The sequence below is a fragment of the Lissotriton vulgaris genome, chromosome 1_2 (genome assembly GCF_964263255.1).
Source record: "Lissotriton vulgaris chromosome 1_2, aLisVul1.2, whole genome shotgun sequence".
NCBI classification, from domain to species: domain Eukaryota; kingdom Metazoa; phylum Chordata; class Amphibia; order Caudata; family Salamandridae; genus Lissotriton; species Lissotriton vulgaris.
The window spans coordinates 282,664,225-282,692,041 of record NC_141686.1 but is presented as its reverse complement, the minus strand read 5'-3'; the positions used below and the strand labels follow the sequence as shown (position 1 = coordinate 282,692,041).

Here is a 27,817-nt window from a genome sequence, read left to right as displayed (position 1 = left end):
GTTAAACTGTGGTGCATCTTGAACATTGTGGTACCATATATACTTACCCATGTTTTCTTCTGTTGCAGGTTTCACAGCCAGAACCCCAAACAATAAAAGAGGTGCACGTGAGTGCAAGCAGAAGAGGTAATTGTTGGGTTGAGTTAAACTGTGGTGCATCTTCAACATTGTAGTATAACAGTTTGCATTCGTGAGCTAGGCGTCAACGTAAGCCATGTTTCCTTATTTTGCAGGCTTTGTGGGACAGCAGGCTCAAACCGGCGGGTACGGAAATGTTCAAGCGCAAAGCTGTAACTTCGGGAGAGTGCAGTGCTTCACCACAAAGGAAGAAATGTTGCCTTGTATTCAAGGAAGAGTGGATGAAGGAAATTGTGGAGGCTGAGACACAGAAGTCACGAAGCAAGGTCCGCATGCAACTCGGGGAACTATTTCAATACAGTCCAGATGTGGGCTTGATTTGCAGAGCATGTGCCGAAGCCAAGATTGTTGGGGACTTTTCCACAGGGAAGAAATGGAGTGATGGCTGGAAACTGGACTACATGAAACGCCATCTACTTAGCAAAGTACATGAGTCTGCCTTGGTGATATTGAGAAGCAGAAGTGCTGCTGCCAGGTTTGGTTTTGGAGTACGGGCAATGCTGACAGAAACTGCCACTGACAAAGCAAATAGAATGGAAGTAGTTGAACGCCAAAGATCTATGCCTGAGGAGATAAAGATTCTCATCAACAACGTGTTGCTGGCAATCAAGATGAACACTTCAATGTTATCTGTACAAGACATCCATGACCACTTAGCTTTGTATGTGAAGATACCAGACAGCTGGAGGAGCAAGAACTATGCTTTTGAGTTCCTTGAGGCCATCAATAGCGTGATACGCTGTGAAGCTATGACAGAACTTCGGCAAGCTTTGTATCACACCTTGATAATTGATGAGAGCACAGATATTTCTGTTACAAAAATGCTCATCCTGTACTTCAAGTTCCGACCTGTAACATCAACTGAGCACAAAACGCAGTTTGGGGGCATAGTGAAGCTGACTAGCTGTAATACTGAGGCTATCACTACTGCCGTGAAAGAATTCTACACTGCCAATGAACTGGACCTCATGAAAATGGTCATGTTCACATCTGATGGTGCATCTGTGATGCTGGGAAAGAATAATGGTGTTGCTACTCGCCTTAAACAATCCATTCCTCATCTAGTTGAGCAGCATTGTGTCGCACATCAAGAAGATTTGGGAATTGATGATGCCTGGAAGAGGGTTCCAATGATTAAAGAGATGGAGACATTATTGAGGACTGTCTACACTGTGTTCTCCAGATCTCCTGCAAGGAAGTCCAAGCTGGATGAAATTGCATCGGTCACTGAATGTGAAGTTGTCTCTTTTCGACCACTGAATGAAGTCCGGTGGCTTTCAAGGCATTTTGCTGTTGGTGCACTAATTCGTAATTACGAGACTGTTCTTAAGTACTTTGAGCATGAGAAAGTTGAGGAGAATGATCCAATTGCTAAATATTGTTATAAAAAACTATCGGACTCCAACTACCATATTTCCCTTGCAGTACTTAATGACATTCTGGGTGAATTTGCATCTTTGTGCAAACTATTCCAAAAAAGTTCTTTAACTACTGTTGAAGCCGTACAGTATGCAAGAGCAAAGATTGGCCAAATTAAGCAACAGTATTTGGGGGAACACTGTATTTTGGAGCAGCAATGTAAGAGAGCTGATGGTGTTGTACAAGGAAAGGCAAGAGTTTGACAGTGGGCCTATTTTGTCTTTTGTTTCCCTTCTTTGTGAGCACATGCAAAAAAGGTTCCCTGAAGGTGAGCTAAAAGAATGGGCAAGTTTTGAGATCCAGGCAATAGCCACACAATCGCATTTTGATTTTGGGACTGAGAATATTGAAAGACTTGTTGAAAAGTATAAAAATGTCTTGGCCCTGGGTGATTGTGAAACACCAGAAGATGTTGTTCGACAGTACAGAGACTATAAATATGTGGTGGCAGAACATGTTAAGGGGGGGTTATTTACCACCTTTCAAGACATGGTGACTTTCACTGTGCGCAATGCTGCTCAGTATAGTGTGGTGTCTCAGCTTGTTGATGTCTGTGCAACATTTCAAGCATCTAGTGCAGACTGTGAACGAGGATTCAGCCTCATGAATACTATCAAGAGCAAATTGAGGAATAGACTAGAGCAGAAGCATTTGGACATGCTGATGAGGACAAAGGCCTACCTCCTGAATGGGAAAGTTGACCTAGACCGAGTTTATCAGCACTGGAAAAATGGCAAGGATCGCCGTGAGAAGCAACCCTGTCACCCATCTAGTGATGCCACTTGACTTGTCTGAACAGCCCTCTCCCTTACTGTGTATATAAGATATTGTATAGGCTTGCAACATTTCCCCACCCAATGAACTGTGCTCTAGTTAAGTATATTTATTAAAATCTTATGATGGTACCACCATTGAAGTCTTGTGCTTTTCTAAACTTGAAGTGTACTTGCCAGTGTAACCAATTCATGTCATGGTGTGCATATCCAATTTGCAAACTGCCCTTAAGACCCTTATTGTGGCGCTGTATGTGTGAAAATGCACTATCTTTTCACTTTTTAAAGTAAAATTTTGGAGTGCCATTTGGCGCCGCAGACACGCGCGGTTTGGTTCCTGGCGCACATAGCCATGGTTGCAGCGCACAGAGACCCTCCACTGACGCACACAGAGGAAAAAAATTAGAGGGAACATTGGTCACGCATCTGCCCTTCCTTGCACCATGGTGCGCCGCATTGTAAATGCGGCTCATCTGTGGTGCCGCAAGGAGGGAATTGCGTGACGCATCAGTTCTGGCGCATCCCTGCTGATTTGCAGAGATGCGCCAGAACTCATAAATCTGCCCCCTGGTCTTTTTCACAAGGGCGAATCTCGTTTTTCTTCTCCTAAAAGGGTGTCTGAGGTGAAAGAGCGTGTGGTGGTATTGATGGATGGCAGAGTGTGGAACAAATTGTGTATCTCCATTGTTCCTAAACCCATGGTTGACAAGGTTAATTGCAGATTGGGCACTCATTCCCCTGCTGCTGGAGTGTCCGCTGATGTTCTGGATAAAGGGGTTGTCGTTCTTCCAGGTTGCGTTCCTTCTAAGAGGATGTCATCTAGGTCAAAACATTTACCTGCCAGATTTCATGATTATTATATGCAATAGACAAATGTTTTGCTGTTTATTTTGTGACTAAGATTTACAATTGCTTGTGGTTAGTATATCTTGTTCTCTTGTTTCTTTTCCTTGTTTTCCTGTTTCCCTTTTATTTTATTTTTCCTGTCTCGATCATCTCTTCTTTTATTTTCTGTCTCTGTTTTATATTGATGGAGGGGAGGTGTGTTGGGTTCCGGTTCCATGTTTGGGAACCTTGTACATGAACATTCCCTGCGTGGAATGTTCTGCTTGTTATGTTCTCTCTTTGGCAGTTGCTGCTGGGGAGTTCCTGAGACTGGCTGGAATAAAGTATCCTCCAACTTACCTTTATGTGCGGAGCTCTACTTCCTTTCATGTACTTTTCAAGTTTCCTTTCCCTTCAAGCTTGAACTTCTCTTCTCGTTTTCTTAACAGTACTCCTTAGCTTTTCATATCTTTTAATTTGCACGCATGGATTCTCCATCAAAACATCGCCAAATGATGTAATCAGAAAGAAGATGGATACTTCAGATAGAATATTTAAGTTACTTTATTAAGTTAAGTTGTTAAGATAGAAATGATAACCCCATCAGGAGCAGCTGTCCTGCTGCTCAGCCCTCACCCAACTGACATTCACAAACCACTATCATTCCACCCATCCAACATTCCACAACACATGCATTCTAGCTGAGCAGCAGGAAGACATAAGATACAACAGTAATCAACTGGCACGGATTGTGTTGGCGTCTCACCTCAGCGGACTCCACTCCGGACCGCCCTGTAGCAGGCCCTTCCCGGTGCAGCGGGATGGAGCGGAATGCAGAGCGTCAGCCAAGGGATGTGGAGGGGTAGTCCTACCCACTCATCCCACAACGATGTTCAAAATGGTGGGCTCTTTCACCCGCGCCCCAAAGTCCAGAGCTCCAAGTGAGCACGGAGAATGCAACAAATCCACCCTCCACAAATCCGAGGCTGGACCCAACGGCCAGAGGCCCACGGGAGGCGAGTCGGGTCTGCCAGCTTGGCTGCAGCCATCAGGATCCACAGCGGCAGTATGGTATCCAGAGCCCCTGGGCATACAAATCTGTCCCCCGATTAGTCTGCCCCTCTGGGAGGATCTGCTGTTGCGGCTAAGAAGCAGGGTGTTGCACCCGGCCCTCCACAATCTCCACCTTCATGCTTTAGAAATTGAGCAGCAGCAGCTGAATACCTTTGAACCTTCCTCCAGAGTTTTTTGATGTCATCTTGGCAGTCAAGTATCCCTGAGCGAAATCTGGATTGGCCTGTTGTTGGGACAAATTTGTGGTCTGGTGTGCCACTTGCTAAAATACCCCCCTACAGGCAAAATTATCTGATATTTAGTTTTTTTTGTTTTTTCTCCACCTAGAAAAGCTTTGCTTTGGGCACAGTCAAAGGGTAGCTTTTGTCTCTTTGTTCGTTTTTACGGTTGCTGGACCAGCCCTCTTTATTTATATCACCTGTTGTGATGCTTTGTTTTTTATTAAGTACTTCAACAATTGTTTCCTCCTTTCTTTCTTATGCCGCAGTGGCATCTTAACCTGGTCCTCAAATACTTGATGTGTACTCCCTTTGAGCCTTTACACAGCAGTCCTTTTCGACTTCTCACTTTAAAAAAAATGTTCCTCGTCCTTTCTTGTTTTTACATCAGAACGAAGAGGGGAAAATCCATCCAAAAAAGGAACATCTCTCACTGGACGGTGCCCTGCACGAACAACTGCTGCACATTGACTAAGAGGCAGCCTCCGGAAGGCTTGAGGGATCATTTCACCAGGACCAAGGTTGCTTCCACTGTGTTGACATGTTGAGTTCCTTTCCAGGACATTTGCCAGTCAGCTACATGGGCGTCCAAATATGGCACATGAAGTGTGTTAATCTTAAACAATTCTTTTTAAAGTACTTACTTGACCAAAAAGTATAAAGAAATTCTGCAGTATTTAGCCTTATCCACTACCAGCACGGCACACCATCACCTGAGCATTTGAGCTGGCGTAGTGTACCTCAGCACTGAACCGCCGTAGCGTGCCTCTTAACATTCTCCAGTGGGGTCAGCCATTTTCCAAGGGTGTGGCCCAACGATTCACCTTATTGGTACAAGCTCCTTCTAGCCATTCATGACCTGCATCTCCAGGTTTGCTTTTATTACTGGCTCTTAAGAATTGCCCTCTCAATATGGTCACAGAGGTTGAAACATGGGGGTATATTTACAAGGACTTAACGCCACCATAGCAACATTTTTTTGACGTTACGGTGGCTATTTTTTATTGCCTTATTTACAAGTTGCTGCTAAGTTAGCAGCACTTGTCCGGTGAAAACATGAATTTTAAAGATCTCCACTTCTGTTAGCAAGAGTTAACCAAAATGAGATGCAAGTTGGACGTTCCTGTGAAAAAACTGCTACTAACCCCACTTCACGATATTTACAAAGAATTCCTTGTTTGGTGCAAAGCCCCAAAAACTGCATCTAAGTTCAGTTAGAGGCAGTTTTTAAGACCAGAAAATAACTGGTCTTAAAATTGGTGCAAACACTTGGGGCCTCATTTCAGAGGTTTTGGTGCTGGACAGCACAGCAAAGATTATTGCTGCTCTGCCCCGCGCCAAAACAAAAGCTCAGGAATGCACCCCACAATAAGATAGGGCACAGTCCTGGGCCTCATTCATGAAAAGTGTTGCATCACTGCAACAAAACAGCGATGGCACACTTTTCACTGCGCCGTATTTACTGTACGGCACTCCATGTCTCAAGAATTTACAGATATGTCAGTATTCCTGACATATTTCTCGGCGCTAGAGTCATGCATTGCTGCAATTTTGTCACAAGCATGATGCATGGGGCAGACTATCCCTATGACACAAAACACACTATATAAATGAGGGTCTAAGGGCTAGTTTAAAGACTCTGAACTGGACCCATGCCCCTAACATCAGACTTACTACAACAAAAGGTATCCAGGAGTCACAACCGAGTGTTTTTACTCTAGACTGACCACCATATGACTTACAGGTTAGATTGTGAATTAAATAGTGTTCATGTGTGAAAACCATTCAACTACTCATACACCCAACATGCAACCAAGGTAGGAATTTTTCCCATCAGTTGCCGTTCTGTACCACCACTATCACATCATTTGGGTCCTCCTTACCCAGGAGTTAGTACAAGAGAACAGTCACACTATGTAGAGTGTGAAGACTGTGTGAGTGAGGGGACTGATGTTTATTTGTTTCGCTGGGTGGTATCGGTATGGTGTTGAAATGATAGTTACAACTGAAAGAAAGCAGTGCAGTGAAAAAGAGTGATAGTGAGTAAAATTAGGTGGAACTGAGTAGAATAAGTGCTTTATTAGTTTCTCTCAGACCCCCAAGTCTAAAAACAGGTGAACAGTGAAAAGTAGATTTAACAGAATATCTACTAGCAAGTGGTTGACATGTTTCTGCATATAAGCGGAAGTTATCCTATGCATTCATCAGGACCTAGATGTTGCTACTGCTTGCATGATTTAGTGATAAGGAGCTAAAGAAATAAATAGAAGGGAACAATTTCACCTGGATGTCAGGTGTTGATTCTCCACCACAATCCAGTATTTGTGGGGATGGCGCCTCACCTCACCTGGCTGCAGCTCAGGTAAATAAGGAGCACCGCTCTCTCCGTCGGTGTCTCCCAACGTCCCTCTGGGCTATTCTGGTGAGGCGCCATCCCCACAAATACTGGATTGTGGTGGAGAATCAACACCTGACATCCAGGTGAAATTTTTCCCTTCTATTTATTTCTATTTATTTATTTAGCTCCTTATCACTAAATCATGCAAGCAGTAGCAACATCTAGGTCCTGATGAATGCATAGGATAACTTCCGCTTATATGCAGAAACATGTCGACCACTTGCTAGTAGATATTCTGTTAAATCTACTTTTCACTGTTCACCTGTTTTTAGACTTGGGGGTCTGAGAGAAACTAATAAAGCACTTATTCTACTCAGTTCCACCTAATTTTACTCACTATCACTCTTTTTCACTGCACTGCTTTCTTTCAGTTGTAACTATCATTTCAACACCATACCGATACCACCCAGCGAAACAAATAAACATCAGTCCCCTCACTCACATCGTCTTCACACTCCACATAGTGTGACTGTTCTCTTGTACTAACTCCTGGGTAAGGAGGACCCAAATGATGTGATAGTGGTGGTACAGAACGGCAACTGATGGGAAAAATTCCTACCTTGGTTGCATGTTTGGTGTATGAGTAGTTGAATGGTTTTCACACATGAACACTATTTAATTCACAATCTAACCTGTAAGTCATATGGTGGTCAGTCTAGAGTAAAAACACTCGGTTGTGACTCCTGGATACCTTTTGTTGTAGTATCCCTATGACACAGCATCAACCTTACGCCCGCCATGATGCAGGCGTAAGGTTTTGACGCAGTGGCGTCCTAGAGTTGTCACAGTAAAATCTCATAGATTTCACTGCGCCACTCCTACGAGGATTTGTTGCGTGGGAACGCCCACTCTGCATACATCCTACCTGACGCAGGTATAATGTAGCATAGGGGTTCACAAGATCACACATATGCCTAGATGCATCACTTTGTACAGAGTCTAGTTTAGCGTAAAGGGTGTCTGCTGTCAACTTCCCCGGCAGCCATCGACCTCCAGATGCTCGATCCACTGACAGGGAGGAGCTGCCAGGATGTTGACGCAGTTGAAACGCCATCGGGTGACTTTGCGCGCTGCGATGCTGGCATCTGTAAGCGTTACCGAAAAGTTATTTGATGGCCTTGATCCAGCTGCGGCTGGGGGGGAGGGTTGATGACGGCGGTGGTGTACGGTGGGCATGGTGAAGGGGTGATGTATATACTATGATGGTCGGACCAGGAAAGTTCCCGGGTGTGGCTGTAGTTGAAGCTCCCACTGTCGGAGAAGATGGGGTTGAGCGTATGTCCGGCTATGTGGGTTGGTGCAGTGACTAGCTGCTCGGGTCGGATGTTGTCGAGGTTCACCAGGAAGGTGGTAGTGTTCTGGTCACTGGGGTTGTCCAGGCGGAAGTTGAGGTCTCCGAGTAGGATGCAGTCAATGGATGGGAGAGCCACTACTTGCATGAGCAACAAGGTTGCTGCTTCGCAAGAACTGTGTGAGGAGATAGCTGCCCATTTCGAGGATAAAATCGCTAAAATTGTCGGAGATCTTCATCCTAATGATATTAGCGACCTGGACAATACTATCCAGAGGCCGGAGGAAGTAGCAAAGGCGAATACCTCCTTGGACAGCTTTCTAATCCTCACGGACGATTCTTTTAACAACCTGGCCAATAGTGTGTCCTCTGGCTCTCCACTTGACCCTCTTCCAAACAAAATTTGGAAAACCATTGGCCTAGACACCTTTCCCTGGCTGGGACAAATTTGCAGCCAATCCCTGGAAGCAGGAATAGTTCCAGAGGCGTGGAAGTAGGCAGTAGTGACACCTCTACTAAGAAAACCCTTGTTAGACCCTAAGACACCAGGACATTTTAGACCTATTTCCCTCCTGCCATACCCAATAGAAATCCTAGAAAAAGCAGTCAGCAAAAGTCTTTCATGTTATCTGGAAGGCAACCATCTACTGGATAGGGACCAATTTGGGTTTCGTCCAGGTCACGGCACCAAGACTGCTTTGGCCACCGTATTAGACAATCTACGAATGCGTGCTGACAATGGGAATGATACCATTCTAGTATTACTGGATATGTCAGCCGCATTCGATACGGTGAGCCATGCAGTACTGGTGGAAAGACTGGAGAGGATAGGGGTGTCAGGACAGGCCCTTCAATGGCTCCAATCCTACTTATCGGGAAGACAGCAGATGGTGACTATGGGCCCGATTCACAGAATGAACTTAAGACTCAATCCTAAACTTACTACTATTTTGGTATTCACAGAATGCACTTACTACTATTTTGGTATTCACAGAATGCACTTACTACTTTTGGTATTCACAGAAGTTAGGATTTTGTCTTAAGTTTGTCTTAAGACAAACTTAAGACAGACTTAAGACAGACTTAAGACAAAATCCTAACTTCTGTGAATACCAAAAGTAGTAAGTTCATTCTGTGAATGCCAAAAGTAGTAAGTGCATTCTGTGAATACCAAAATAGGAGTAAGTTTAGGATTGAGTCTTAAGTTCATTCTGTGAATCGGACCGTATGACACCTTTCACCTCCAGAAAGTCCCCAGTCAATCATGGGGTACCGCAGGGCTCTGCGATTAGTCCTATATTGTTTAATATCTATTTACAGCCCCTTTTCCCCATTATTAATCTTTGCCATTGACCTGGTCAATTACGCCGACGACACTCAATTGGTGTTTTCCCTGGAGGGAAAACAAGCAGTATCTATGGATACGTTCCAGGAATGCATGCGCCAGACTGTGGTATGGCTTAGGAGAAACTCTTTGCAATTTAATGGGGGGAAAACGGAGGTGGTATACTGCCCCACGGCCAGAATGTCCCAACATCTACCTCTGGAATTCAGGCTCACTCCTGATGAGGAGCCTCTGGTTCCAGCCAAAACAGTACTCAACCTGGGAGTCTTGGTGGACGATAAACTCCAAATGGAGTCCCAGGCTAACAAGACTGTCAGCGTGTGCCTTTCAATGATGCGCATGCTACGACAGATTCTTTCACTACTTCCCAAAGACTCGCGCTCACTTGTAATGAGGAATATTGTGCTGAGTAGGCTGGACTACTGCAACTCCCTGTATCTATGAGCACTGCAGTACATTCTTCAGGGGCTGCAGAGAGTCTAGTCTACGGCAGCGAAGATGGTGCTAAACAGGCAACGTGGGTCCTCCTCAACGTTGGCTTTGAAAGACCTTCACTGGCTGCCCATCAAAGAAAGGATTCACTTTAAATCACTTTGCATTGCCTACAGAGCAGCACATGACTTGGGTCCTGTCCCATTGCAGGAGAAGTTTGCCTGGTACAATCCCAAGAGGCGGCTCCGTTCCTCCAGTGCAAATTTATTGATGACTACCAGGGTTAGACGCTCTAGGATGGGGGGGAGGGCTCTCAGTGTTGTAGCAGCTCATCTATGGAATGAGCTGCCTCAGAACATTAGACAAGCCAACTCTTTGGCTGAGTTTAGAAAGAGCCTGAAAACTTGGCTCTTTACTAGGCACGATTTCTAGCCCTCCTCTATTCCCCTTTATCCTATCGGTTGATGTTTAGGTTGGTTTCTCAGGTCTGAGCGCCAGGATACCCGTAGGGCGGCAGCTGCGCTACATAAGAACTCAATTCATTCATTTATTCATTCAAGGGTGCGATGAGGTCTACAATGGCATCAGTGAATGGGGGGTTAATAAAGCAATCTTTTCTTTTTCATGCATCCCGTTTTCCTTTTTGGAAAACGGGGTGCATTTAAAAAAAAACAGAAACTTTGCAGTTTCATTTTTTAAGAGTAGGCAGTAGTTCATGGGACCACTGCCTACTCTTAAAAAATATTTTTATTAACATTCTCAAAGGGGAATATGTACATGAAATAGGTGGTTAAAATGCGAAAGTTTTGCGACCGCATATCAGTCGCAAAACATTGTTACATACCATTGTGATTTGGTATTAGGAAGGTACGCCCTAAGCACGCCCCTTGCCAATACCGAATCTGTATGTATTCGCAATTCCAAACTATGATTCAGTAATATGTTACCAAATCACAATTTGGGATTGATACATACCAAAATGCATTTTTCCGCAAATTGGACCATTTGCGACTGGCACACGATACATCTAGTCCTTAGTTATTTCAGGTATTGCAATACATTCTTCATAAAGGTGGAGAAATAGCACACCTTAATAATACAATAAATGTGGACTTGATTAGACATCAATTAAAATAAAGCAGGTGTTCATGTAAACATTTTTATTTGATTGATAATGATAAGTATGTCATTTCAATACTTCAAACATACGGGGATCAGTTGTAGCAAATGCACATGCATGTCCAATAGCAGAGTGATATTCAATATCCGGTATTGAGATGCATATAGGTACTAATCCCCTTTTGCATAGTTGTAGTGTCCATAACAATCAGTTGCTTGCATAGTTGGTGGTTTGGCGCAATATTATGTTGTGTGAAGCGAGAAGAGAAGATTGCATTGACGTTTCGGTCCTTAATTGAATAAATAAACAAGACCATCATCAGGACTATATGCTTTTAGGAAAATGGTTGACTCCAATTTAAAGAAGTCAATGTTACAATGGTCCAAATGGTAAACAACCTTTACAACGAAACTTTTACAACGCACTACCATTACGACACAACTTTTACAATGCAAACCATTACAACGCATTGCGCTGGGGGGCGCTCTCGGATAGGGAATAGGTTTAATGTACTATCCAACACCTTCCCTACTATCCACGGGGACTGGAGTTGGAATAGTAAATTAAACTATTCACTATCCAGCGCCCCAAAGCACTATGCGTTGTAAAGGCATGCGTTGTAAAAACCGTGTTGTAAAGGCATGCGTGGTAAAAGCATGCGTTGTAACGTCATACATCCGGTCCAAATAGATCCAAGATCAACATGCATCAAAAGTACAAATACAAAGTGTCAGTCTAATTGAATGCATCAACTCAACCCGGAGACCTGAGTTGCCGCACTGGATATGAAGCATCAAATGATGACACCGGGCTGCTGCTTTTCCCTAAATGAGTGGGCAGTCGGCCATTGCCCAAGGCCTAATTCCAGCTTTGTGAGCCTGTGTACACTGCTCCTGCAGATCCCCAGAGGGTGCAGTGGCACTAAGCGCACATCCTGGGGCCAACCCCATGTCATTTACATATTGACAGTGAGCTGGCCAGGGCAGAAACAGCATGAGGTGCACCTTCTCCCATCCAGCCTCAGCGCATGAGAGGGAGACCCCACTGCAGGGACGGTGCCTTCCAAGCAGCAGGGTCTGCACTCACCCCACAAGGGGGAGAGAGGTTGTGGTGTGGGATAACTGACCCTGAAATGATCTCTACAGCGACCTATATTCATGTCCTTAACTTTACAGACAAAAACACTGATCCATATCTTAAGAGTAGAACTAAAACCTTTAAGGTCACCACTGCAGTCTCCGTTTACATTTCACAGGTTTTACTTCACCCCACATACTAGGGGTATTTGCTTTTTCCAGATCATGAGTTCCTGCAGTTTTTTTCATGGAACACATGACGCTTGCGTAGTGCTTATTGTGAACAGAGGAGTCTTCAGGTGTGAGTGTGAGGGGTTAATGTGCATGAAGGGCACTTGGATGTAGGAACAATGAGGGATAGGGTCAGGGTTTACCCTGTGGAACAAACATTGTTTCCTTTGTTTTGTTAATCATTTAATGGTGGCCATTGGTTAAAGTATTTGTTTGTCAAGTTAGGTGAGATGGTAGTGACAGGGCTTTTTTAGGTCGGCCGGGTCTCACGGGTCTGAGCACCAGCAGTTTTTTAAAGGGGGCTTCGAAACGGGTCTCTATCGGGCTCTGTTTTGTGCCCTGGCACAGGCGGTCCATTTTTTTCCGGACTGCAGTGACAGCAGGCGCATCGATGTGCACAAGCTCACACTTCTCACAAGTGTCGAAGTTAGAGTATGACGTCATGCCAGGTGAGCGTTGTAGGGGAAGGGAAATCCTTTTAAGTGTCAAAATTGTCGTGGTGTCACCAGGGCTTTAAGTGAAAGCTTTTTCAATATTATATACAAGCCATAGTTGCTGCTTATTTACCTTAACCCCTTCACCGCCGGGGTAATTCTCCCACTGTGCTGGAGGAAGGGGGGGCGCACACAGCACCCCGGTGCTTGTGACAAGCTCAGCTCGCCACGAAGAACGGTGGCGCTGTGCTCATGACGAGCATAGCTCGTCACGGCCACACCCGTTTCCTCCAAATGCTCAGCACAGCAGTGGAATTATTCCCGCGTGCGAGCGTTGCAACCGTTATGAGGAGCTCAGCTCGTCATGAGCACACGGCCACCGTGCCTCATGACCAGCTGAGCTTCGCATGAGCACACATGAGGTTAAGCAACTAACAACCATTGACAAAGCCAATAGTTCTGACTTGTTATAGGTATGTAACTTGTGTGTTTTTAAGCCACGCCCTTAATTACATTGGCCACGCCCCTTTGAGAGCTCCCCCAGTTTTTTCATCCCACTTAAAGCCCTGGTAGTGACATTAACATAAAAATATTGAGTGGGCGTTAACCCCTCAATGACTGGAATGGGTCAATAGTTGGAACCAGTCTTGGAGCCCCACAGAGTTTCACTTCTTGGTTACAGCCCTTCAAGGAGACACATGGGATGTGCAGCGCGGATCCAGAGAGACATGTGCTGTTACTATGTGTCACCTTTGATGCCAAGCAGAAGAGAAAAGGACAGTGGTCTAATTGCACTGTTTACAACCAGGAAAATTCGGCTCAAATCCCAGCTTCGCCACTTGAATCAAACTGTGTGATCCACGGAACATCATTTCCCTTCACCATCCACTTGAGAGCACATTCAGGATCTACATTGAACAAAAACATAACTTGTATAGAATCAATGTAAAACACTCACGCTTCATATTTGATAACAGTATAGGCCAAATAAGCAGAAAACAAGAAAAACTGACTTGTCTTTTGTACCTTGTGGTAAAGACGTCCAGGAATGAGAGTGTTCTTTAATGTTAAATGTTTAAAAAATATTGTTTTAAATAAATGTCACTCAGTTCAGTCATATAATCGTATTTCCTTAATGGAGACTCTTGGAAATGTTGGTAAAATAAAATGGGCCCGATTTGTTGTTCTGAAAATCTGGACCCTGCCATAATAGGGTACCATGGTCCCACACTTGTGTCACAAAATATCATCGTACCATGACGAATTTGGTATCGGCAGACCGGTAATGATTAGGACATCATCCCTATGCATGTGCGTCGTGATTGATTCATGCTATCACCCCTAAATCATGGTTTCCGTCTCGAACCCTCAGACTCCATTTTGTGAACGGCATCCATCTTGTAGCTTGCCCTCATATAGTCAAATGATTAAGGCCGAGTTTGATCTGAAAGGACACGTCCACCTTAGCTGACTCCCCCATGACCTGGCCGAGCTGACTCCACTGCCTCCAGCAAAACCTGTTCGGGCAGTCCCTCGCCCAGTGGCCGAGTAAGATAGTATCAAGGCACAACATGCCATAAACCATTCACTACATACAAACCATGTTATCCACACACATACACCTGTCCATGTTTCTTGTTTATGGCCGGTTTTACGATGAGGAGGTGCCCGATTTTATTGGGGTTTCGTCGATATCTGATGGTAGTTCTGGACTGAGCTGGGTCATCTATCACAAACTGGACATCTAAAATATGGGTTGGCCGTCATGACTTTGCTTTTTGCCTTATTGTGGAAATATGTATATGACCGTATCATAAACTGAGGAATTCTTGCCTGCAGCTGTTATTTTTGTATAAAAGGAGAAGGCTGGTTCTGTAAAAACGCAGTCTCCTGAGAATCTACATCCCGTGCTGTTGTACTTCTAGGACACTTGTTACTTGGTTGCAGCCAATAAAACTCGATCTCGGACTTCACCTAGAAGACTCTGTGTTTCTGTGGTCCGGAACAGGAAGAACTCAGAGGTCTTCGGGTGTTATCCCCTGGCACCACCGGGTTCCTAAAAACCCGGCACCTCAGTTGGCGCCCAACTCGGGCGGTATCAAGCGGTGACGGTCCAAGCCAGATGTTCGTGAGGAGCTTCGTGTGAAAATTCCAGAGGACGGCCAGCCACTTCAGCGACCCCTGTATGTCGACGTGGTTCCGAAGGTCTTTGCTGCGAGGTTCCCCGCGTCCCGACGGCTACGAAGGACTGCTGCCCTGACTATCGCCCTGTTTTGGACCCAGTGATCCTTTCGTAAAGAGAAACAATAGACAAGTCTTCTAGTGACGTCATCGATCATCAATACTTCAGTTAAGTATAAGTGGAGCGTCTCCCAGTCCTTCGTTTGTTCTTAGTTTTGGTATCCTTGAGATACACATTGTTTGGAACTTGCAAGCGCCAAAACCAAGGGATTCGTGTATTCACGAGAATATCGTATTCGATAATCCTTTGAAGTTTGAAGCTAGACTAGTGAGCGAAGATGCCTGGTCTTAGCAGACTTGGAAACTTGTTTTGTCTTGGTTGTAGTAAGGACTCCCGACTAGAGGATTCGTGTCCGGTTCCTCCGATCGGAACTCCAACATATGAGCTCTATATAAAGCATGGAGTAGGTCTGATCACATATAATGAAGTATGGATAAAATACACCAGAAAGGATGTGTTTTAAAATGGCCCCAATATGGTAGCTTTGACGCAGAAATTTTAGATAACTTCGAGGTCAAACTGTTCAAGAAGAAAGCCCGGCCGGCGATGTTTGACTCTTTTCGCTTATGGCGCAAAGAAGCCAAACAGAAAGAAATTAAATTAGCTAAGAAAAATAAAAGAGGTATGTCAATGGTGCAAGCCGCCGTTGCATACAGGGATAATGAGGAAGAGCAAGAGAGTGAACAAATGCTCAGAAGCAAGAAGTTAGCAATAGATAAATGCTATCCAATGTTACCACATGAAGGACAAGGTTCGAAAGAGACATCAGAGAAGGATCAATTAATGTCCCATTTACTGAGTTCACCACCTCCATATGCACCAAGTGCTACTGCACCCCGAAGCGCTTTGTTATACCGCGTCCCGGTGCACGAACTCCAGTTCTTACACAAACACCAGCCCCTCTTCAGCTGGTTCCTACTTCTCCGGCGCAGCCCTCTCAAGGGCCGCCGCCTTTGCTACATACTCCGTCTGCTGTTTCTACTACTTTGCCTACTGCTCCAACTATTTATCGTGATACTACTTCTGCCACTGCCTCGACTTCCTCTGTCATTGCCTCGACTTCCTCTTTACATCAGCCTGTCTTTTCTGGCACATCTGCCTCTCCGCAAGCTTCTCCTTCTGTTCGACAGAGAGTGGCAAGTACTGTCACTGGTCTGTTCTCACCTTTCTTTGGGTCGCCTAAAACGACCCCTAAAACAGGACGTAGACAGTTGCGTAGTCAACTGCCCGATTATGAGGAAAGAGTAGTGCTGAATGAGTTAGCACTGAAATGGGTTACTGATACTGTAAAGTATGATGTTCAGTCTGTTATGGAAGTTTTCCGTCAGTGGGATGCACCCACTCAGAGATATGTATTCGAAGAGATGTTTGTATATCTTTGCGAAGATTTGGAGACAAATGATCCAAACCGCGAAATGAAGGAATTATTCCGTATGCGTTTCAAGTTCTACGAAGGCATGCCACTACAAATTGCGATTGTGAAATGCAGTGCACACAGAAAGATTCAAGATGATGTTGGTCGTGGGAATGCATTTGCAGATGAAGTTGCGAAAGAGACTGCAAGGAACACAATGAGTCGAATGTATGTTGTGGGTCCTGCGAGATGGATTGCTGATGTGGGTATGTGTGAGGACACCATTGAAAGTGTGAAGCCCATACAGTCCGAGGCCACTGAGAAAGAGGTGAATGAATGGAGAGAAAGCAAGGGAAGATTGGATGCGAATGGATGTTGGGTCGAATTGTCAGAGCATCAAAGATGGCTGTTACCCGACGCATATGTACTTGCAGTGGTGACAATGGCTCATGGGATGGCTCATATCAGCGTGAAAGGAATCTGTAAGTTGTTGGCCCCAGTATGGCAGAATAGTGACATCCCAAAATGTGCAGAGAACTTGGTCAAGAACTGTATGGTGTGTTTGAAGTACAATCCCGGTAGGGGAACTCCAACTCCAGCTGGTCATTTTTCGCCTCCAACGTATCCGGTCGAGGTTTTGCAGCTCGATTTCATCCACATGGAGAGGTGCAACAATCTGAAATATGTGCTTGTTGTTGTTTGCGCCTTCTCCAGGTGGGTGGAAGCGTATCCCCTTAAGGACAATACTGCGTTGTCCACAGCCAAAGCCCTTGTCAAAGAATTCTTCCCTAGATTTGGTATGCCTAGAATCGTCTGGAGTGATAATGGAAGTGAATTTGTGGGTCGAGTGATGAAGAGAGTGTGTGAGTGTCTAGGCATACACCAGAAATTCCACGCTGCAAATCACCCCCAATCAGCTGGATTAGTAGAATGCTACAACGGCACGTTAAAGCTGAAATTGGCCAAGATCCAAGCCAGTACAGGTCTTAAATGGCCTGACGCCCTACCTTTAGCACTCCTGTCTACCAGAATAACTGTCCATTCTAGATTAGGACTTAGCCCTCACGAGATTGTGTTTGGCCGCCCAGCCAATATCTGGGGCATGCCAAGGCCCAAGAAACTAAGTGAGATAGAGCACCCTGTACTGCTTAACTATTTGCACGAATTGACAACTAAATTTCGTGTTTTACACCAACAGGTCCACAGCTCCTCTCCGCCAGCATCTGATGATCCAGGCCACGCCATTGAACCAGGCTCCTGGGTCCTAGTGCGGAATTTCCAGGGTACCACGAACGAGGAGCCTCGCTGGACCGGACCTTTTCAAGTCCTACTGACTACCCGCTCCGCCGTTCGTGTCCACGGCAAGAGGAATTGGGTGCACGGCGCCCATTGCAAATGGGTCCCGCTGCCCCTTCCATATGACCGGTGGATCCAGGAGGGAATTGCTGACTCTGAAACAGAGTCCGTACCACGCTTTGCACCCTTCAGCGATGCACAATTGAAAGGAACTGGTACCGATAAAGAGAGTGATCGTATTCTGCAAGGATTTGTGCCACCGTCAATGAAGTTGGACACTACCGAACCTGAAATATTGTTTGAAGATCACACCATACCTGGGAAACAACGGTATAATCTGAGGCCAAGAAAAACAAACTAATAAAAATAAACTAATAAGGGGTTTTTTTTCCCCAAGAACTATTTTTGATTATACAGCTCTCTCGCCCAGGGAACTTGCTCATTTTTGATTTTCGAACAGCCATCCAGTTCTGCTGCTAGGGTCGCGGTTGCCAGTCTTGGGAAGTGCAGCTGGAGACGTTTAGGTCGACGGTTCTGGTTGGTCTAAGGGAATTACCCTGGACTGAACGGAAGCACCCCTGAGCAGAATCAACCTCCCACCGCGGGCAGCAACTAGAGGATGGAGTTTTCGAGGGTAGAGAGACCTGCTAGATCTACGAACTTTGAAAAGAAAATATACACTGTAATGGCAAGAAGACGATTTCTAGTAATATGCATTTTAATGTTGTGTAGCATAATAATGTTTTTAATTGGCTATGCTCTGTTCATTTTTCGTGTTCCATTCATACACAACACTCAGCCCACACCTCCTCCTACTATTTCCCCGCATTCCTTTCACCCCCTACCTGAACACGAGTCTGCCAGAAGATTAGAATTTGTAAATAATTCATTCGTCCAACTCCTACATCAGCACCAATCTGTAATGAACACTACGAACTGTTGGATATGTGGACTTATGCCACACACCACAGATAAGGGTATTCCGTATTTTGTCCTGCCATTTAGTTATTTTGGTTCTCTGTGGGCTTTCCAGACCATGTTCCTGTTTTCCCTTGAACCATATGTTCCAGGGAAAAATTCAAACAACAAGGCACTAGTGGCAGGAATCAGAAATATGAGTAGAGATATCGACACGGTTAGAACGACTCCCAAAGATGAGCTTATACCATACAGTCGATGGAATATAACTAAGTATGTAATTTCCTTGGCTGAAAGTCAAAAGGCGAAGAAATCCTCCCCAATCTGGATAGTACCCCACCAAGGTCATCTATGTCTGCAGGGAAATGGCAACAACCCTCAAGCCCAGTTAGGGAAGAGTGTCTGTACTGAGACCTATGTTCTCTCATCTCAGACCTCCCCTTCATTCCTAGCAGCTAGGGTACCTACTTCGTCTGCCACGACAGAGCATATACATGGTTGCCCCCTGACTTCTCGGGCACATGTTTTCTCTAGTTTCTGCTGCCACCCACCTACACGGCCGAGGCAGATTACCATCGGACAAGGACAGTTAGGGGTGTCGTGAGTCAAGACGACACTGCGGGTCAAGAGTTTGGAGACTTCGCAAAGGGTTTTCTGCCGTTTTGGGGGCCTATGGTGAACAGCAGGAACATCCGCCAATTGACGAGGATAGTTGAATCCGCCGTGATTGAAACGGCCGGTGCCCTTAGTAACTTGACTGCTGAGCTCCAGTCGGACCGACTTATGACTCTTCAAAATAGGGTTGCCCTAGATGTCATACTTGCAGACCGTGGTGGGGTATGCAGAGTGATCCAATCCAGTTGCTGCATTTTCATCCCTGATAATGCTCCGACTGTGTACCAGGCCATCTCCAAACTGCACAAAATCTCTGATTCCATTCACATGGATAAAGGGGACTGGTCCCTGCTAGGGTGGTTCTGGGAACTGATATCTGCCTGGGGATGGAAAATTCTGATATTTATTGGGATGATCTTAGCTATTCTGTTCCTGTTCTGCCTGTTTGTGCAGTGCGCTCCTGCAATATGTGGCCTCTGTGCTACATCATGTGTAAGGAAGCCTGTGTCAAGGGACGAATTGAGCAACAGGATGATGCTACAGCAGCATCTCCATGACTTCATGAATACAGATGTGGACTCAGACTAGCATGAGTTATTGCCTAATATGAGGGCAAAAGGAGGGACTGTGGTTCTGAAAATCTGGACCCTGCCATAATAGGGTACCATGGTCCAACACTCGTGTCACAAAATATCATTGTACCATGACGAATTTGGTATCGGCAGACCGGTAATGATTAGGACATCATCCCTATGCATTTGCGTCGTGATTGATTCATGCTATCACCCCTAAATCATGGTTTCCGTCTCGAACCCTCAGACTCCATTTTGTGAACGGCATCCATCTTGTAGCTTGCCCTCATATAGTCAATTGATTAAGGCCGAGTTTGATCTGAAAGGACACGTCCACCTTAGCTGACTCCCTCATGACCTGGCCGAGCTGACTCCACTGCCTCCAGCCAAACCTGTTCGGGCAGTCCCTCGCCCAGTGGCCGAGTAAGATAGTATCAAGGCACAACATGCCATAAACCATTCACTACATACAAACCATGTTATCCACACACATACACCTGTCCATGTTTCTTGTTTATGGCTGGTTTTACGATGAGGAGGTGCCCGATTTTATTGGGGTTTCGTCGATATCTGATGGTAGTTCTGGACTGAGCTGGGTCATGTATCACAAACTGGACATCTAAAATATGGGTTGGCCATCATGACTTTGCTTTTTGCCTTATTGTGGAAATATGTATATGACCGTATCATAAACTGAGGAATTCTTGCCTGCAGCTGTTATTTTTGTATAAAAGAGGAATCAATCAACCAATCAATCAAAGACATTTATAGAGCGCACTACTTACCCGGAGGGTCTCAAGGTGCTTGGGGGTGGGGGTGTGCTGCTACTGCTCGAACAGCCAAGTCTTGAGCTTCTTCCTGAAGGAGAGGTGGTCTTGGGTCAGGCGCAGGTCGGGAGGGAGGGAGTTCCAGGTCTTGGCGGCCAGGTAGGAGAAGGACCTTCCTCCTGTTGTCGTTCTTCGGATGCGGGGGACGGCGGCGAGGGCGTGACTGGCTGATCGGAGATGGCGTTTGGGAGCGTAGAAGTTGATGCGGTTGTTGAGGTAGCTCGGGCCTTGATCGTGTAGGGCTCTGTGTGCGTGGGTGAGGAGACGGAAGGTGATTCTTTTGTTGACAGGGAGCCAATGCAGGTTCTGTAAAAACGAACAGTCTCCTGAGAATCTACATCCCGTGCTGTTGTACTTCTAGGACACTTGTTACTTGGTTGCAGCCAATAAAACTCGATCTCTGACTTCACCTAGACGACTCTGTGTTTCTGTGGTCCGGAACAGGGAGAACTCAGAGGTCTTCGGGTGTTATACCCTGTCACCACCGGGTTCCTAAAAACCCCGGCACCTCAGATTCACAGAACTAACTTAAGACAAAATCCTAAACTTACTACTTTTGGTACTCACAGAAGTTAGAATTTTGTCTTAAGTTTGTCTTAAGACAGACTTAAGACAAAATCCTAACTTCTGTGAATACCAAAAGTAGTAAGTTTAGGATTTTGTCTTAAGTTAGTTCTGTGAATCGGGCCCATTGTTTTCATTTCAGAGACTCTTTATCATATTCTTCATGACTTTTGTTACCTGATTGACATATTTTGCTGTCTCGACTTGTGCTCCGGCTCGTAGACTCAAGCCAGACCACTGTCTTGGCTCTCTCTAAAGCGGTCCGTGTGCCCACCTTTATGCATTCCAGGCAGGGCCGGACTGGGAACCGAAACCGGGCCTGGCAAACAGCTCGGCCAGCCCCGATGGGGGGGCGCTCCTGAGCTGTTCTCCAGGGCCAGTTTCGGCCGATTTTGTTAACGGGGGCCAATATTGCAGGTCCCAGGTAACAATAATGGCCTGACAGGAGCTCAAACCCGGCACCCACCCTGGCGGCCCACCGGGAAAACGCTCGATGCCTGCTACAGCCAGTCCGGCCCTGACTTAGGGGCACATTTACAAGCCCTTATGGCCACTTTCGGTGACGTTGTGATCGCGATAGGGGCCTCACCTTATTAACAAGACAGCGTTAAGCCTAACACCACCTTGTAAATAAGGCCCACATTCATGCTGTACTTAGCGTGAAAGGGGTGGGCAGTGGGTGTTGCAGTGGGTGTTCCACCGCAACACCCATTTATTCTGGTGTTGCCCCCTATTTTCAAGGGCAGTGTAAATAGAAGGCAGCTCTAAAATTAAGACCAGGGAAAACCTGGTCTTAAACAGGCCAAACGAGGAGAAATGCTTTATTTCTCCTCGTTTTTGCTGTTTCCATGTGTGCTGCCTCCTGCACATAAACAATTATTAAAAAAATGCTGTGTTGCAACTTCTCTGTGTGCTGCATTAAGCACCACACACAGAAGTTTCAATAGGCCTTCAGAGATTGTTTACGTGCAGGAAGGGAGACCTTCCTGCACATAAACAACCTTCCCCCCTGTTACATTCTGTTATAGTTTCATTCATGTATTAGCCTGGTTAGACTGTTCCTTTAATAGCATGAGACATGTTATGTTTCTTATCAAATTCCAAGTTCTCAACAGAGCTTTCTTCATGTAGCATTCTGCATTTTATGTCAGTTGAATCCTGATCTAGCTGTACAAGGACCTTATGCTGTGCTGTTACATAAACTACTAAAATTCAACATTTTCTCTGGATTACTACAAAATTTGGCGACGAGGACAACCTACTCCAGCCATCTACAGCACAGGAGCGGAGTTTTGGACCCAATTTTATAATTTTTTCCACATTTCTGGATTGTACTTATTTTGGACTTCTATTCCTGTACAACTTTGCTGTAAGAAACTTCTACTTTGCCTCTTTTTCAAAATACTACTGTTGGAAGTCATCCTGCGCAATTTTAAACTTTTCACGTTATTTCCAACTTTTATTCTTCACTTTGCATTCTTCAAATACTGTTGCCTGGTTACCTGCCTACAACGTTATCCTCGCTCGAGCCCCGCTTTCTGAGCGCTCTTGCATGGAAATCCTTCTGGTTACTGATTCTGCATTTGCCGATTCTTCCTGTCATCTATCGCGGAGGTTTCGCTGTTTTATCTGCATTTCCTGTCATTTACCGATATCTGTCGGCTTTAGGAAGTCTGTATTTGTTTATTTATTTCCTCGCGTTCGCTTAGACGCGCACCTTTCTTACAAGGCTTTCCATTGGATCTTTCGACGCTGACGTGAGCGTGTTCATCCAATCACTGCCAACAGATCTTGTATGACAACAACAGCGTTGCTACGGGACCTCTGTGTAAGGAAGCATTCTTTAATCGGCATCGGATTTTCTACGCGATTTCTGCATCGGATTTTCTACGCGATTTCTGCATTAAGGAAACATTATCCGACCGGCATCGGATTTTCTTCACACGAAGTTTGTACTGCTACACTACTTCTGACTTGGTAACCACCGGCAGAGCATTATTTTCTACGCGAAGCCTGCATTCCTTCCATATTAACTCGTGTGTTACCACACAAATATCTATACATACTTTACAATTTAAGGAAAAGCTTTTGGTACAAGCCTTTTCAAATTCGTGTATTCATAATTACATATTGTTATTTACATAGTTGTATCACAATTACCATACAGTCTATAACTATCATTTATTTATTTAATTAGTTGTTTACTTATTTATTTATTTATTTATTTATTTATTTTCTTTTCTGTTCACAATGCAATTTGATCCTCCAGCTAAGTTTCTCCAAATTAAGGGTGATCCTCCTATGCCCTGGTCTAGGTGGAAAGAAGAGTTTTTCAATTACATGAGAGCTATTGATGGGGAACGAATGGGTGCTGAAAGAAAAAAAAGTATCCTTTTACATTGTTTAGGTTCTGAAGGCCAGGAAATTTTTAGAACTTTACCTCAACTCTCTGTCCCTACGGGTAGTGGGGATACATTGAATGTATATACTGAAGCTCTCAATAGATTGGAGAAAAGATTTAAACCCACTGCTAACATTGCCTTGAATCGTTTTAAGTTTTATACCAGGGCACAGAAGCAGGAAGAGTCATTTGATGATTTTCTTACTTCTCTAAGGGCTCTCACATTATATTGTAATTTTGGAGCTATGTCCGATGAAATGATTCGCGATCAGATAATTGTTCATGTTAGAAACAAAAAAATTCAAGATAAGTTATGGTGTATTGGTGATCCAAATTTAGAGGAAACTATTGCTATTGCTAAATCCACTGAATTGTCAGAAAAGTGGATGGGTGTGGTTGATAAACAAAATTCCAATGCTGGTAAAACGTCTTCTGAAGAAGAAGTATGTGTTGTAAAATCCAAAGTTGATAACAAAAATTTTATTCCTGCACACGTAAGAGTTAAGAATCAATATAGTATCAACAATAGGACAGATTCTAGTAATAATTCCATGTCTTGTTACAGGTGTGGAAGTAAATCACATATTGCGTCTTTTCAAGGTTGCCCTGCTATTGACAAAACTTGTAATAATTGTGGGAAAGTAGGACATTTTGGTAATGTCTGTAGAGATAGACGTTTCAACAATCAATTAAGAACAGGGCAAACACGTCCTCCTTCTAACAGCTTTACTTCTGCTAAAGTCTCATCTATAGGTACCAGCAATAGCGAATGTGTTGAACAAAATCTTGACAGAGGTTTTGTAGTCTCTATTGTCGAAACTGGTTGCATTATGTTGACCAGTAAAAAATCACCTAAATGTATTTTTCATGTTTTTAATATTGCAATTGAGCTTATGGTGGATTCTGGGTCCCCTTGGACTATAATTACTAGAGATTATTTCAATGAAAAATTACAAGGTGTATGTCATGTTACTAATTTTCAAGAATCTGACATTTTAGCAGAAAGTTTCAATGGAAACAAAATTGATGTTGAAGGTTATTTCAAAGTTCCTTTGAGTTTTAAAGGAAGATCTGCCTATATTAAATTATATATAGCTGTTAAAGGTGCAAATGTTCTGGGTTGGCATGACCAATGGGAACTTGGCATCACTTTAAATCCACGTGCTAAAGATCCCATTTCTCTTTGCAGTGAACAGGATATGTTAAATTCCATTTGTTCCACTGATGTTAAAAAAAATGATATTTCTTTCTGGTCCAACAAATTTGATAAAGTTTTCTGTGATCAGTTGGGAAAATTAAAACATTTTGCACATAAGATTGTGCTGAAGGAAGGCGCACTCCCAGTTAAACAGAAATTAAGAGGTGTTCCTCTCAATGTTAGAGAAGAATTAAAGGAAATGTTGAACGATTTGCTTAAGGACAACATTATTGAACCTATCGAGTCTTCGGAATGGGTTTCGCCCATAGTTTTAGTAAGGAAACCCGATCAAAAATTGAGAGTCTGCATTGATTTGAGGGCACTTAATGCAAACATTGTTATAGATTGTCACCCCCTTCCTAATATTAATGAACTTGTCTCCCTCTTTGATGGTGCGCAGATTTTTTCCACATTAGATCTGAGATCTGCGTACCATCAAATTGAACTTACTGAAGAATCTAAAAAATATACAGCGTTCATAACTCCTATGGGCCTTTTCCAATATAAAAGAATGCCTTTCGGATTGGCATCTGCTGCCTCTGTTTTCCAACGGGTTATGTTCCAAATCTTTAGAGATCTTGGCGCTAAAATTATCGCCGCTTTATCGGCCGAAAACGGCCGATAAAGCGGCGATTATGGGCTTGATAATATGCTCTGTGGAATTCCAATCGAAGCCCAAGTTAGATGTCTTCACATCTAACATGTGCTTCGATTGGAATTCCATAGAGCATATTATCAAGCCCATTATCGCCGCTTTATCGGCCGTTTTCGGCCGATAAAGCGGCGATAATTTTAGCGCACAGGCTTGATAATATGCCCCTTGATTCGTTTGTTAAATGTTTTCAAGACGACATTTTGATATTTTCTAAAGATGAAACTGAGCATGTCACACACTTAAATGAAGTATGCACTAGGTTGGAAAAGTCTGGTTTTACCCTCAAGGCACACAAGTGTAAATTATTTTGCAAGTCTGTGGAATATTTGGGCCATACTTTGTCGGGTGAGGGTTTAATTCCAAAAAAATCCAATGTAGAGGCTATTCTCAAGGCTCCTTTTCCAAGCAATAAGGAACAACTACTATCATTCTCGGGCATGTGCGAGTATTACAGTAAATTTGTTGTGAATTTCGCCACCAAAATGGAACCATTAAGGAAACTATTAAGACAAAGTAGTGAATTTATTTGGGAAAAGGAGCAAGAAAAGGCTTTCACAGACATTAAAAATGATATTGTAAATTCTCCAACGCTGAAACCTTTTAGAATGGGGAAAAAGTGTATTATTACAACTGATGCAAGCCTATATGGTCTTGGATGTGTGTTATCCCAGTCTGATGGTGTTATGGAATGGAATGTTTCTTTTTCTTCCAGGACTTTAAGTGAGACTGAGCGAAGGTATGCGGTTATTGAACGTGAATTGCTTGCTTGTGTTTGGGCTATCGAGCATTTTAGAATTTATGTATGGGGAAGTAAATTTGTTCTGAGAACAGATCATAAGCCGTTAGTGCATATTTTATCAGTTGGTGGAGGTTGGAACTCCACAGCAAGGATTGCACGGCTTGCATCGAAATTACAGGAATACAACTTCACCGTGGAATATATTCCCGGGAAGAAGAATGTCACTGCTGACTTTCTGTCACGTTTACCTTGTGAGAGTACGGTTGACAAAGTTAATTGCTTCAAGGAGGTTGATTTCGTTTTGGGTCTATCAGATTTGGTTTCACCTATGTACCAAGACATTACTGAGCAAGGATGGTTGAAATATCAAGAAGAAGACGAAAAGTTGGTTTTGTTGCGGAAATATCTTCTTGAAGGTTGGCCCAATAAAACCAGTCTGAGAGAGGATTTAGTTCCATTTTTTAATGTGGCAGATGAGTTATGGTGTGAGGGTGATTTGTTTTTCAAATCTGGTAAATGCATTCCACCGGTTGGTATACAAGAACTTATTCTTAAATTAGCTCACAAGACCCATCTTGGTATTATAGCCATGAAACGCTTAATAAGGTTAGATTTTTGGTGGCCAGGGATGGACAGGTTTGTTGATCGCACAGTTAGGGAGTGTAATGAGTGTTGTTACAATGACAAAATGCTTAAAGTACAGTTCCACCGCTCAAACCTGTCCAATGGCCGGTATTACCTTGGAGTGAAATTGCTTTTGATATTTCTGGCCCTTTCAATATTTTACCAGAAGCTTCTCGCTTTGCATTAGTCATGATAGATTATCATTCTAAGCGGCCAGAGGTTAAGTTTGTGTCTAAGGTTACTTCAGAAGCTGTTATTTCCTTTTTCAAGGAGGTTTTTGCAAGAGAGGGATCTCCTTCTACCCTAGTGTCTGACAATGGTGTGCAACTAGTTTCTTCCGAGATGCAAACATTTTTAAAGGGTTGTAATGTCAAACATATTCGGACTTCTCTTTACGAACCACATGAGAATGGTCAAGTTGAGCGCTTTAACCGGGTATTGAAAGGTTTTATTGTGGATGCGGTTAAAGAGAAAAGTAATTGGTTAAATGTACTAAGAGAGAAATTGTGGACTTATCGTATAACTCCTCATACTACCACGGAGGTTAGTCCTTTCAAACTTCTTAAAGGAAGAGATCCTGCCTCAGCTATTTGCCCTTGGTGGTTTAAGGAGAAATACAATGATGTTGCAAAAGATGAAGTGGACATTGGACAAATTGCTAACAGGGTTAGTAGCAAGCAGAGCAAGTCAGCTTTGTGGTATAATAGGAAATGGAGAACCAAAGAGCATAATTTTGTGGTTGGTGATTGGGTCAGGATTTTAAAACCTTCTATCATCAGCAAGGGTATGTGTAAGTATGGCAGGCCTATGCAAGTGAAAAAGGTTTTCAGTAATTCTCTTATTACTCAGGATGGCAAAGTTTGGAATGTGAGTAAAGTTGCGAAATGTCCTATGCAAAATGTTGTACAATCTCAGCCTCATGTCATTTTAGATAAAGCTAAAACAGAAAGTTGCTTTTCCCCTGATTCTGTAGCTTCTAGAATCAAAGATGATGCACGAGTCAGGAGAAGACCAATTTCATTACAAGACTTTGTTTAA

At 44.0% G+C, this 27,817-nt stretch overlaps 1 protein-coding gene across 1 annotated transcript; it reads left to right on the top strand.

Annotated features, from left to right (window-relative positions):
* The first annotated feature begins 272 nt into the window (after positions 1 to 272).
* LOC147736487 (uncharacterized) lies at positions 273 to 27,817 on the top strand. Its single transcript, XM_086952631.1, has 2 exons — positions 273 to 1,581; positions 26,946 to 27,817. Exons 1-2 carry the CDS (start codon positions 273 to 275, stop codon positions 27,815 to 27,817), a joined length of 2,181 nt encoding a protein of 726 aa, XP_086808757.1.

Bases quoted from the DNA above. Each gene is read 5' to 3' on its own strand.
- LOC147736487 (XM_086952631.1), top strand. From the start codon at position 273: ATGTTCAAGCGCAAAGCTGTAACTTCGGGAGAGTGCAGTGCTTCACCA. The intron at 1,582-26,945 runs GTGAATTTGCAT...ATATTTTACCAG, and splicing joins AGTACTTAATGACATTCTGG to AAGCTTCTCGCTTTGCATTA.